We start from the raw sequence: 13306 nt of genomic DNA on the forward strand, positions 1-13306 counted from the left end.
AATGTTGTACACCTATAAAAAGGTTTTTGAAATGTTGGACTCCGGGAAGAAAAGTTGCTGCTCTCGCAGCAGCTAATGTGGATCTAATAAAATGAACGGTTGTAAAGGTTGAGCTATATGTTTAAATCACATTTTATTCAAAAGTGGTTTTGTTTTATTTTGCAGTATGGTGATGAAAGCACCAAGACCATTCGGAAATGCAGAGAGCCAGATTATGCCGGCCAGTACTCTCCTTGGTCTTGTGATACCATCAGCTCCTACATTGGCACCAAGGATGCCAAACCCAAAGATGTAATTGGTCCCGGTGCCATGGAAATGATGGTGAGTTCTTTTTTTGTTTTGGTCCTACACTTTAAACAGGTAACTATTCAAAGCTACATATTAGAGCTAAACTAAAGGCATTTTAGTTTATTAACATTTCTTGCCATCCATCAGAATGTGGATACTAAAGTTTTGAGAGACCCATCACTGGAAGCCCCTCGGAGGGGTGCAGATGTCAAGGATGATGACCCCATTATTCCGTTTGGTCCTCAACCGACTGTGTCACGCTTTGGTGCCATCTCCCGCACCTCCAAGACAGGCTACCAGACAACTGGACCTGTCCAAGCCATGGCTTCCACTCCCCAAAACGTAAACTCTAAACACATGGCTATGCCTGGTAAGATTAGGTTTCTTTGCACCCATCTGTTGGCCTTGCGTCATTCACGCATTACAGTTTGACTTCATATATTTGTAAATAATTTCCATTCCAGCAGAATATACATATGGAAGTCATCCAGGATGGGGTGGAGCTTCATATCCCTCCCACCAAACATCTTCTTCCTCTCAGGGATCCTTCAGTGAACGGTGAGCCCAGTTTTTTCTCTCAAATCAAAATCCTTGTGCAAATTTCATGAATCTCTTGCTGCCTCTTGATCTCAGCGCACCATCCATGGCAGCCTCGGACAGAGAACAGTTAAAGATTGAGCTACAGCAGGTCACCCAGCAGATCAACCAACAGACGCAGATGCACAACATGGAGGTAAATGTTCTTTGCTAGCTATTAGATGTGTTAGGTTTTGAAAAAAATCAGGGCATTCTGCATTTAACTTCAAAGCTAATTCCAAGTATTTTTGGTAAATAGTTCAATTGTTTCTTATAGTGCTGTAAAATTCAGTACATTTGAATCACGATCATGATTTTGGCTGCCACAATTAACCTTTAAAAAGCAGGCTGTGTAGCATATCAAATCAAGCACTTACACAGCACTGGTGGCAGAAAGGCAACAGCAGTTTATCTTGAAGCCCAGTGAAGTGAGAGCTGCCCACGCCAGAGGCCATTGTGTATGCGCACAGAGCTCCATGATGCCGGCCAGCATTAACATTGACGGTTGCCTCGTTATATTCTCGTCGAGTATTCGGCAAGCATTAAAAACCACACCGCTGTTGTTAAATGGCGACAAGTATGGATGCCTGCACAACACCGTTTTTCTTGTTTCTTGGAAGTTGCAATAGCAGGACTAACGGCTAGTCATCAGACAAATTAGGGTCTGCAGACACTTTTCCATCGAGCGAAAGGCGCTCTCCATTGAAATTCATTCAACCCTCTGCATTTGTGTAGTTGTGTGAATCCAGGGAATGGGGAAATGGATTTACGCATTGAAGAACTCCAACATGACTGTAATCGTTACACAAAATAATTTTATATTTTTGTATTTTGTCATATACATGTTTCACACAATGAACGATCAATATATTATTTGGTCAAGTAGGATTCTCCAACTGATGATAAAGATTGCCACCCATTTAGCATGGCTGTATTTTTTATGATCCTAAAAAAACACATCAGAATAAACGGGCTAAAGAGATCATGTAATGAGAAAAAGATAAAATGGTAATACTAACAATGAATAAAACACGAAGATTTGCCTTAAAATATATGAATAGTATTTAGACCTTTTATTAAAACTATTTTTATTACAAATTGCATGGTAACGTCACAATCATGCTCCCTGAAATCCGATGACTAAGTTGATTGCTGACCTCTGGAAAACACTTAACACAATTGTTACATGCACAGTTCATTTACACCTCCTTTTCAAACTACATGGGTACGGGGACCGGAAAAACAAGTAATGATGGTTTCAATATCAGGGTTTCCCCTTAATGTAAATGACGGTGGCGCACCGCCACAGCAAAGTCATCGCCGCCACACCGTAGAAAAAAGTTTTTTTTGCGTGGAAATGAATTAAAGTAATACAATAAATTATAGTCTTTAGAAAAAGTCAAAAGTCTGATGTTTTACATTTTTAGGAACCAGCCCAATTCCAACAGTTTTTACCTCCCGTGCAAACACTTTCGTCTCCGTGCTTCCCTAGACACACAACAACGCTTCCATGGGAAAAACTAACCTCAAATCCAAACCACACAAACACAAAACATTACCACCAGTAGGTCGTTGGGGTATGAATGGATATATATAGCCTGTTATTTGCACACTATTGACTAGTGACACAACAGAAATTTGGCCGCCAAAAAAAGATTTTGATCACTGAAAACAGCGTGGATGTTGTGATGGCGTAAACAAGACGTACACAATTGTTTGGAGCTTAGTCAGCATGGCCGCAATGTTGATATACATGCGGACAGTGAACTATAAAAGGTGCAGGGGTGGATTTTAAGGAGAGAAAGTCCAACTGGAGAAGCAGTGCAAAGGAAGTGTGATGTCATGCTCACTGCAGCTCGCTTTTTGTAGAAGACACCGAGGCACAGAAGTAAAATCTTGAAACACGAGCACATTCAATTATAACAGCAGAAAAAGATGCTAGATTTGTTGCTTGTCATTTTTAATAAAAAAATCCCAAGTCTCGAGACAATTAACTAAGTACATTGCACAATAAGCAGCAACATTTGAAATGATAGCAAATTGATATAAAATAAAAATGTACAGAGTTGTTTTGTAATGTATGTGTACATGTTTGAGCCTTTTAATAGAAAATCACAGCAAATTATACAAAGACACCATTTCCCCCATCGTCACACGTATCCTTGCAATCTAGGGGAAACCCTGAATATCGCTAAAGAATCATGATTATTTTGGCCATAATCGTGCAGCCCAAGTTTCCTAAATATTACCAGAATTGTATTTTCTTGGGATGACATTGGTTCTCCGTATTGCAGGCTGCCAGTAACTCTTTATTGCTACAGAGAGAAGCCAGCGCCTTGGCAGGTCCGCCTGTGCCCAGCAACCAAGGCCAGGCAGTCACCTCTCAGTCGCATCAACAGCCCCCTAAGTGGCCCACAGGGGGCGTAAGTGCAGCGACCGTTTCCAGTGAACAGCTAAGCCTGGAGCTTCACCAGGTGGAGAGAGAGATTGGGAAAAGGACCCGTGAAATTGCTATGGTAAGGATGAGAATAACTGAAACTTTTGATGGTTAATCTGATTAAAGTTCTAATATACTAATAACTCTTTTAAAATGTTGTCAGAGGACTAAAAGTGTTATTTTGATACCGTATTTGAAGTGTTCCGTCCAAAATCTTGCCTTGATGCGAACGAAATTTTGGACATTTTAAAAGGGCAGTGAGCCGTATTGTAAACACCATTATTCGCTTGTCTAGCTTTAATGCTAATGAGCTGTGTCTCGGACTGTGGCTCCGTAATTGCTAATGTGCATGTTATCCACTTTTTTTTTAAAGCGAGATATTGATCGGTATGTTTTTTTAGGGTCAATACTTATAAATAGCAGTGAAGGAGGCCGATAACTAATATTTGGACCCAATAAATATATATAAGGTGTAAAAGTTAGGTAAACATGACAACTATATGTCAGTGCAACGCTGGACAGGGCTTGAAGTTTTTAATATAGTTTTTTAGGAAACGTCGGAAAAGTAGCAACATATAATGTTTTATGCAGCGCTAATGTTGTGGGTAATTTACCACCAAAAAACATTGGGGGATTTCAAAAACTCCTTTATTACATGTGTATACAAAAGGTCAGAGGCGCATCAGCATTTGCATTTTAAAATATGGGAAATCCATCATCTATTTTCTACCGCTTGTCCCTGTTGGAGCTGCTATCTCAGCTGCACTCGGGCGGAAGGAAAGGCACAATCTTCTGATAATCGGTCAATATTTACTTTTCACGCATACTATATACATTGTAACTCTGCACCATTGTAATTGATTCTGTATAATTACTGTTCCATATACTGCATACGCCTGAATTATTAAGGTAGCAGTAGAGTGGAAAAACAAGTTGACTTATATTCTTAATTGCGTTTCATTGTATCCAGTAAACCGTATTTAGTATCCGCAAAGTATGTAAAAACACCACTTAAACATCATAAAATGCCACAAATTCCGTCAGCTATTTTTGAAGATTGACATCACAATGGAACGCTTCTGCACTATGACCATATATAGTATCAGATCAGTCATACTGGAAATATGGGGGGAGAATAGAAGATTAAAATAAAATTAAAAAAAAATCGGTCTTAGCCTGGGCCCTGGGCCCTTTAGGTGTCATAAATCAAATTTATATGATAATAGCTTCAATATAGAGGCAACTTGTCTTTCCACTCTACTGGTACTTAAAATTAAATCTAAATTCTTTAATATCAGAAACAACAACATATCAAAGGAGTGGGGAAGACACGGGCACAAGCTAAACGTCTTTAAGATAATCTTTTGATAAGTGCGGCAAAGCCTATTTTACACAGCTGTCATCTGTGGAGTGATTGGAGCCTTGCCGATGTATCAACAGGACTCATCCATACATTTTAGGGCTGGGCAATACGATTTTTTTGATAAATTCAAGGTTTTTTTGCAGACGATTTAAGAAATGAAAAAAAATCCCATGTTTTTCTCCTCTTGCTACGCATATTTTTTGGCCCCATGATCCCTTGCTCTTCCCCCTTACTTAGCAGAGATTCACAAATCTAGCAAAACATGGCTAATGCTAAAAAGTGCGAGACATTTGTTCCAAAGAAAATAAAAAATATCAGTGCTTTAGAATGGAACAAATGATGGTACGCTGCAAAAATTATTTAAAAAAGACAACGGCACAGCAAACTTATTCCAGCGCCTGAAACAGCATCAGGCCAAGTTGTAGTAAATCAACTATTAATGCGGCAAACAAGACCGCAACAAACTCCACCTAATAAAGTTAAATGTGGTGGAATCATTTACACAGTGTGTAACGTATGACGAGAAAGGAGAACAATCCACAGAACGACCTCTAACATGTGCAGTGCACATTGTCTTTAGCATCCCTACACACTAACAAAGATCCCAGAATACTTCATGGAAAAGCCTGTTTATTTACTTAAACTATATAGCTATCTCAATGTTTTACTTGTTTACTTATTTGCAATACAAGAAAAACGTTTTAGATGTGAATTTTATTGATCTGATTGATTTTTATTACTATATTAATTATTGGTATCTTGATTGGTTTATTTGAGTTTATTTATTTGCGTGCAATGTGCACTGCTACATTTTTATTTACGGTAGTATTTTTTTCAACACAGAAGTTTTTTGTTTGCACTTTATTCTCAATGTTGGAGATTATTATTTATTTGCATATTTATTTGCTAGCAATGTGCAATGCTACATTGTTTATATAAGTTTTTTATTCAAGCAGAAGTATTCCCACAGGAAGCTCTTGATTTATTTGAAAACCATTGCATTAAAAGTATAATTTATATCTAGTCTATAAAGAACAACAGTATACACATTTGAATTTTGCTAAGAGTAAGATGCATTGTATGCATGGTCATCTCAAACTAGTTTTTGATCAATTAAAAGCAAAACTTGTTTTAGATTATCTCTGTCATTTGTATTCTTTGGTTTCTTTAAAAAGTAGGGGGGAAAACACAATCTAAATCTACTTTTTTGCGGGGGGAGAAAATAAAGAATTTAAGGCCATATGGTCCAGGCCTAATACATTTATATTTTTAGTGTGGCATGTTAGAAAAGATCAAGTAAAATTATTTTGAATACAACGGTAGTCATAAAAAACCCTGATATTAACCCTCCGTAGTGGATTTATTCTGTCTTTAAAGGGGAACTGCAATAGTTTTGGAATTTTGTCTTTAAAGGGGAACTGCAATTGTTTTGGAATTTTGTCTTTAAAGGGGAACTGCAATTGTTTTGGAATTTTGTCTTTAAAGGGGAACTGCAATTGTTTTGGAATTTTGCCTTATCATTCATAAACACTATAAGAGACAAGAAGACAACATTTTTTAGTTTTTTTCACTTTTAACATGAAATGTGATTCGTTGTAGGTGGCTAGCAATGCAGCTTATGGTAGCAATCCATTTTACATCTAAATCACTTTAAAATGCATTGAAAAACCGTCAACAATACTTCATTTACGTTCTGTAACTTGTACAATAACCAAACTGTAACATCATTGTTATTGTAAGAGTCCATCCATCCATCCATCTTCTTCCGCTTAGCCGAGGTCGGGTTGCGGGGGCAGCAGCCTAAGCAGGGAAGCCCAGACTTCCCTTTCCCCAGCCACTTTGTCTAGCTCTTCCCGGGGGATCCCGAGGCGTTCCCAACGTGTCCTGGGTCTTCCCCGTGGCCTCCTACCGGTTGGGCGTGCCCTAAACACCTCCCTAGGGAGGCGTTCGGGTGGCATCCTGACGAGATACCCGAACCGCCTCATCTGGCTCCTCGATGAGGAGGAGCAGCGGCTTTACTTTGAGTTCCACCCAGATGGCAGAGCTTCTCACCCTATCTCTAAGGGAGAGCCCCGTCACACGGCGGAGGAAACTCATTTCGGCCGCTTGTACCCGTGATCTTATTTCGGTCATGACCCAAAGCTCATGACTATAGATGAGGATAGGAACATAGATAAACCGGTAAATTGAGAGCTTTGCCTTCCGGTTCAGCTCCTTCTTCACCACAACGGATCGGTACAACGTCCGCATTACTGAAGACGCCTCACCGTCGCGCCTGTCGATCTTACGATTCACTCTTCCCCACCCGTGAACAAGATTCCTAGGTACTTGAACTCCTCCACTTGGGGCAGGGTCTCCTCCCCATCCTGGAAATGGCTATCGACCCTTTTCTGGGTGAGAATTATGGACTCGGACTTGAAAGGTGCTGATTCTCATTCCGGTCGCTTCACACTCGGCTGCGAACCGATCCAGTGAGAGCTGAAGATCCCGGCCAGATGAAGCCATCAGGACCACATCATCTGCAAAAATCAGAGACCTAATTCCACGGCCACCAAACCGGAACCCCTCAACACCATGACTGCGCCTAGAAATTCTGTCCATAAAAGTTATGAACAGAATCGGTGACAAAGGACAGCCTTGGGGGAGTCCAACCCTCACTGGAAATGTGTTCGACTTACTGCCGGCAATGCGTACCAAGCTCTGACACTGATCGTACAGGGAGCGGACCGCCACAATGAGACAGTCCGATACCCCATACTTTCTGAGCACTGTCCACAGGACTTCCCGAGGGACATGGTCGAATGCCTTCTCCAAGTCCACAAAGCACATGTAGAGTGTTTGGGCAAACTCCCATGCACCCTCAAGAACCCTGCCGAGAGTATAGAGCTGGTCGACAGTTCCACGACCAGGACGAAAACCACAGTTCCTCCTGAATCCAAGGCTCGACTATCCGGTGTAGCTTCCTCTCCAGTACACCTGAATAGACCTTACCGGGAAGGCTGAGGAATGTGATCCCACGATAGTTGGAACACACCCTCCGGTTCCCCTTCTTAAAGAGAGGGACCACCACCCCGGTCTGCCAATCCACAGGTACCGCCCCCGATGTCCACGCGAGGCTGCAGAGTCTTGTCAACTAAGACAGCCCCACAGCATCCGGAGCCTTAAGAAACTCCGAATGGATCTCATCCACCCCTGGGGTCTTGCCACCGAGGAGTTTTTTAACTACCTCGGCAACCTCAGCCCCAGAAATAGGAGAGCCCACCACAGAGTGCTCAGGCACTGCTTCCTCATAGAAAGACCTGTTGGTGGGATTGAGGAGGTCTTTGAAGTATTTCTTCCACCTATCCACAACATCCGCAGTTGAGGTCATCAGAACACCATCCGCACTATACACGGTGCTGATAGTGAGGCGGCGGATGGTGGTCCAGAATCGCTTCGAAGCCGTCCGGAAGTCTTTTTCAATGGCTTCCCCGAACTCCTCCCATGTCCAAGTTTTTGCCTCCGCGACCGCTGAGGCTGCACACCGCTTGGCCTGTCGGTACCTGTCCACTGCCTCCGGAGTCCTATGAGCCAAAAGAACCCGATAGGACTCCTTCTTCAGCTTGACGGCATCCCTCACCACTGGTGTCCACCAACGGGTTTTAGGATTACCGCCCCGACAGGCACCAAATACCTTGCGGCTACAGCTCCAATCAGTCGCCTCGACAATTGAGGTGCGGAACATGGTCCACTCGGACTCAATGTCCAGCACTTCCCTCGTGACATGTTCAAAGTTCTTCCGGATGTGGGAATTGAAACTTTCTCTGACAGGAGACTCTGCCAGACGTTCCCAGCAAACCTTCACAATGCGTTTGGGCCTGCCAGGTCAGTCCGGCATCCTCCCCCACCATCGCAGCCAACTCACCACCAGGTGGTGATCGTTAAAAAGCTCTTCCCCTCTCTTCACCAGAGTGTCCAAAACATGAGGCCGCAAATCCGATGACACAACTACAAAGTCGATCATGGAACTGCGGCCTAGGTGTCCTGGTGCCAAGTGCACATATGGACACCATTATGTTTGAACATGGTGTTTGTTATGGACAAACTGTGACGAGCGCAAAAGTCCAATAACAAAACATCACTCGGGTTCACATCCAGGCGGCCATTCTTCACGCCTCTCCAGGTTTCACTGTCGTTGCCAACATGAGCGTTGAAGTCCCCCAGCAGAACAAGGGAATCACCCGAGGGAGCACTCTCCAGTACTCCCTCGAGTGTACCCAAAAAGGGTGGGCACTCTATGCTGTTGTTTGGTGCGTAAGCACAACTACAACCAGGACCTGTCCCTCCACCCGAAGGCGGAGGGAGGCTACCCTTTCGTCCACCGGGTTGAAGTCCAACGTGCAGGCTTTGAGCCGGGGGGCAACGAGAATTGCCACCCCAGCCTGTCGCCTCTCACTGCCGGCAACGCCAGAGTGGAAGAGTCCAGCCCCTCTCGAGAGAAGTGGTTCCAGAGCCCTTGCTGTGTGTCAAAGTCCGACTACCTCCAGCCGGAATTTCTCTACTTCGCGCACTAGCTCAGGCTCCTTCCCCCCCAGTGAGGCGACGTTCCACGTCCCAAGAGCTAGCTTATGTAGCTGAGGATCGGACCGCCAAGTGCCTTGCCTTCGGCTACCGCCCAGCTCTCATCGCACTCGACCTCTATGGCCCCTGCTATGGGTGGTGAGCCCATTGGAGGGGGGACCCACGTTGCCTCTACGGGCTGTGCCCGGCCGGGCCTCATGGGAACAGGCCCGGCCACCAGGTGCTCGCCATCGTGCTCCACCTCCGGGCCTGGCTACAGACGGGGGCCCTTGTGACCTGCGTCCGGGCGAGGGAAATCTGGGTCCTCGATATGTCTTCTTCATAAAGGTCTTCGAGCTGCTCTTCGTCTGATCCCTCACCTAGGCCTGTTTGCCTTGGGAGACCTTACCAGGGGGCTTTAAGCCCCCGGACAAGATAGCTCTTAGGATCATTGGGACACGCAAACTCCTCTACCCCGATAAGGTGGCAGCTTCAGCTTGACGGCATCCCTCTCCGCTGGTGTCCCACCAACGGGTTTTAGGATTACCCCCCCGACAAAACTTTGAAGGCAAAATTATGAAATTTCTGTGTTTTGTAAGAGTGAAAACTGAAAACTCTTTTTCTAGCGTACTAGCACATCGACGTGCTACGATATTAGCCGCAGAAACTAACTATGGAAAAAGATAAGCTAGCTTCTACGTCAGCTCGAAACACATTTGAGTTTGTAATGCACAACACAATGCAATAAGACACCAATCTGCTGGTTGGAAAACATGAAAAATCATATTACAGTATATGTAAAGTATTATTTCATGTTTTGTTTGTACACAGCCAGAGAGTGTATTTACTGTAGTACAGTGAAGTGCTGCATGTACCATGATCAATAGAATAGGGACTTACTCGATGGACAGTTGTCCGTATGGTCCAGCTGGCCGGAGACTTTTCCAGTTGATTTGGGTAAGCACTCCATTAATTTGGCAAAGCTTTGCTCAAAGTTCCAGATTTGCAGCCTGACCATGTCACACTCTTTGGGCTTCTGTCTGCTCCGTTTCAGCCTCTTCTTACCGCTCGCTTCTATAATCAGCAGTTCATCCTCAGTATATCCAGCTTGAAAAAGATAAGGTTGTGAATCCTCATTGGTCCAAAGATAGTCTTCTTTGTTGTTTGTTACCAAGTCTGCCATGATCACAACACACTCGCATTTTATTGCGGGAGCAGGAACAAATTAGTTGCGGGAAGTCGGAAGTGCTCTCCCATGAAGTATTAAATCAATCCGCCGAGGTATTAGTTCCGGTAAATATTGTACATATTACTTATTGTTATGAAGGTGTCTGTTACTACATTATGTATATATACTTGCAGTGTGTATATTGTACATAATACATATTGTTATAAAAGTGTCTGTTACTACATTATATATATACTTGCAGTTTGTATTTTGTACATATTACATATTGTTATAAAGGGGTCTGTTACTACATTATATATATATCAAATTTTGGGGTCACGATTTGATTCAAAACTGATTTTTTTTTCATTTCAACACGATTCTCGATTCAAAAACGATTTTTTTCCCGATTTAAAAGGATTCTCTATTCATTCAATACATAGGATTTCAGCAGGATCTACCCCAGTCTGCTGACATGCAAGCTGAGTAGTAGATTTTTGCAAAAAACTTTTATAATTGTAAAGAACAATGTTTTATCAACTGATTGAAATAATGTAACTTTGTTTTAACTATTAAATGAACATAAAATATGACTTATCTTTGTGAAAATATTGGACACAGTGTGTTGTCAAGCTTATGAGATGTGATGCAAGTGTAAGCCACTGTTACAATATTGTTCTTTTTTTTTGTATTTTTATAAATGTCTAATGATAATGTCAGTGAGGGATTTTTAATCACTTCTAATGCTGTTATTATAACTAATATTGATACTGTTGTTGATAATATTAATTTTTGTTTCACTACTTTTGGTTTGTTCTGTGTCGTGTTTGTGTCTCCTCTCAATTGCTCTGTTTATTGCAGTTCTGAGTGTTGCTGGGTCAGGTTTTGTTTTGGAATTGGATTGCGTTGTTATGAAATTGCTGTGTATTTTATTGGATTGATAAAAACAAAAAACATAAAAATAAAAAAAAATCAATTTAAAAAAAATTAATCGATTCTAAATCGCACAACGCGAGAATCGAGATTCATATTCGAATTGATTTTTTCCCACACCCTTAATGTATACAATTTTTTGTTTTGAGGTGTCTGTTACTACATTTCATATATACTTGCTGTGTGTATATCAAAGGTTGATGGAGTGTTTTGAAATTGTTTAAGAGACTTTGAAGGCTCCAACCGTGACTTTCTATTGCTGAATCTTGCAAGTGTTTAAAATCCTTTAAAACAAGACGTGTTCTTGTCTCTCATAATGGTGGTGAAAAAAGTGCAGTTCCCATTTAATTATGTTGAAGTGGAGTGGCTATTTGGTTGTTTCGGCGACACCTATTGCCACAATAATTTATACATGCATGCTTGTTTATTTAGACAAATGTGTTTTATTTAGACAGCCATATTGTTTATTTAAGGACATTTCTTATATGGTGTGTGTGCTATATACGTAGCTGCTATTTCCTTGCAGGTTATAGCCTACCATGTTTTCCTTTTTTAAATGACTTGACTGAAATACAAGAGAAGACCAACCTTGTGTGTTGATTGGAGAACATTTAAATGTTACTGTCTTTTAGGAGTAATTGTGCTCCAGATTGGGACAACTTTAGTTATAACACTGAAAAGTTTAATTATTGATTAACATTAACCAGTACCTAAGTCAGAAACTGATGCTCAGGACTCTTCATTACCAGGAGAACCAAGTGGCCCACGAGGTCCAGCAGTACAAGATGAAACCTGCAGAGAATGGACAACCTGAGCACAAGACTCAGCTTGAAGAGATCTCCCTTGCTCTGGGGTAATTTCAACATCTACAGTTGTGTCAAAAGTTTACATACACTTGTGAAAGATAATGTCATAGTTGTCTGAGTTTCCAATAATTTCTACTACTATTATTTTTTTGTGATAGTGATTGGAGCACATACTTTTTAGTCACACAACATTCATGAAGTTTGGTTCTTTTATAAATTTATTATGGGTCTACTGAAAATGTGACCAAATCTGCTGTGTCAAAAGTATACATACAGCAATGTTAATATTTGTTTACATGTACCTTGGCAAGTTTCACTGCAATAAGGCACTTTTGGTAGCCATCCACAAGCTACTGATTGAATTTTTGACCACTCTTGACAAAATTGGTGCAGTTCAGGTAAATGTGTTGGTTTTCTGACATGGACATGTTTGATTGAAATATTTATTTCAAACATGCACAATACAACAAAACACTTTTTTTTTTTTTATATTTTGGCAGAGATAATCATGCAAGGCTTGAAAAGGTGTTGGATGAAGCAGATGCTTATAATATCCCAACCCCTCTCACTCATTCCACATTTAACATAAACAATATAATAACAAGAACAATACTATACAAACAAAAAAAAGAAAAACTCTTGTACGCTAACAATACAATAGTACCACTGTCACTATGAGACAAAACACACACACACACAGGCCCAAACACTCTGACCATACACCTCTCCCATCACTCTCTTTCCTCCTAATACTTCTTCAGTACTTTTTTTTGAAACAGTGTTTTAAATTGAATCATGTTAGAACACATTTTACACACTGAAATGCACATTTATTTTAAAGTGGTTCTAAATTTGGACAAATCTAATTTATTTTTCTTCTTAAACTGTAACTATGTTGATCATCTCTATCATGGAATAGGTTCTGTATATTGGATGGTAGAGAGTTTTGGGATGCCCTAAACATAATTTGAGCAATTTTTAAGTTTAAGTTGCTTTAAGTCCATAAATAGTGGATATGAATGATGTCTGTAGTGAACATTGGACACAATCTTGATAGCCTTTTTCTGCATAGTGACTAAAGGCTGTAGATGTGATTTATAGCAATTTCCCCAGACTTCAACGCAATAGTTTAAATATGACATAATAAATGAATGATACAATAACAGCAGAGCATTAGTGTTCAATAAATTACATGA

General features: G+C 41.2%; 1 protein-coding gene across 4 annotated transcripts in view; it reads left to right on the plus strand.

Moving 5' to 3' along the window:
* The window catches only part of rc3h1b (ring finger and CCCH-type domains 1b), a 39145-nt gene that overhangs the window by 21735 nt on the left and 4104 nt on the right, over positions 1-13306 (plus strand). Inside the window, exons 14-19 of one of the 4 annotated variants that reach the window (XM_061920078.1) lie at positions 166-321; positions 436-658; positions 753-846; positions 922-1021; positions 3159-3380; positions 12054-12157. In XM_061920078.1, the coding sequence (XP_061776062.1) occupies positions 166-321; positions 436-658; positions 753-846; positions 922-1021; positions 3159-3380; positions 12054-12157 (899 nt within the window). The remainder of the gene's footprint in view (positions 1-165; positions 322-435; positions 659-752; positions 847-921; positions 1022-3158; positions 3381-12053; positions 12158-13306) is intronic. The other 3 variants (XM_061920080.1, XM_061920079.1, XM_061920081.1) reach the window with 3 other exon arrangements.

The sequence above is a fragment of the Nerophis ophidion genome, linkage group LG14, assembly GCF_033978795.1.
Source record: "Nerophis ophidion isolate RoL-2023_Sa linkage group LG14, RoL_Noph_v1.0, whole genome shotgun sequence".
Classification (NCBI taxonomy): Eukaryota; Metazoa; Chordata; class Actinopteri; order Syngnathiformes; family Syngnathidae; genus Nerophis; species Nerophis ophidion.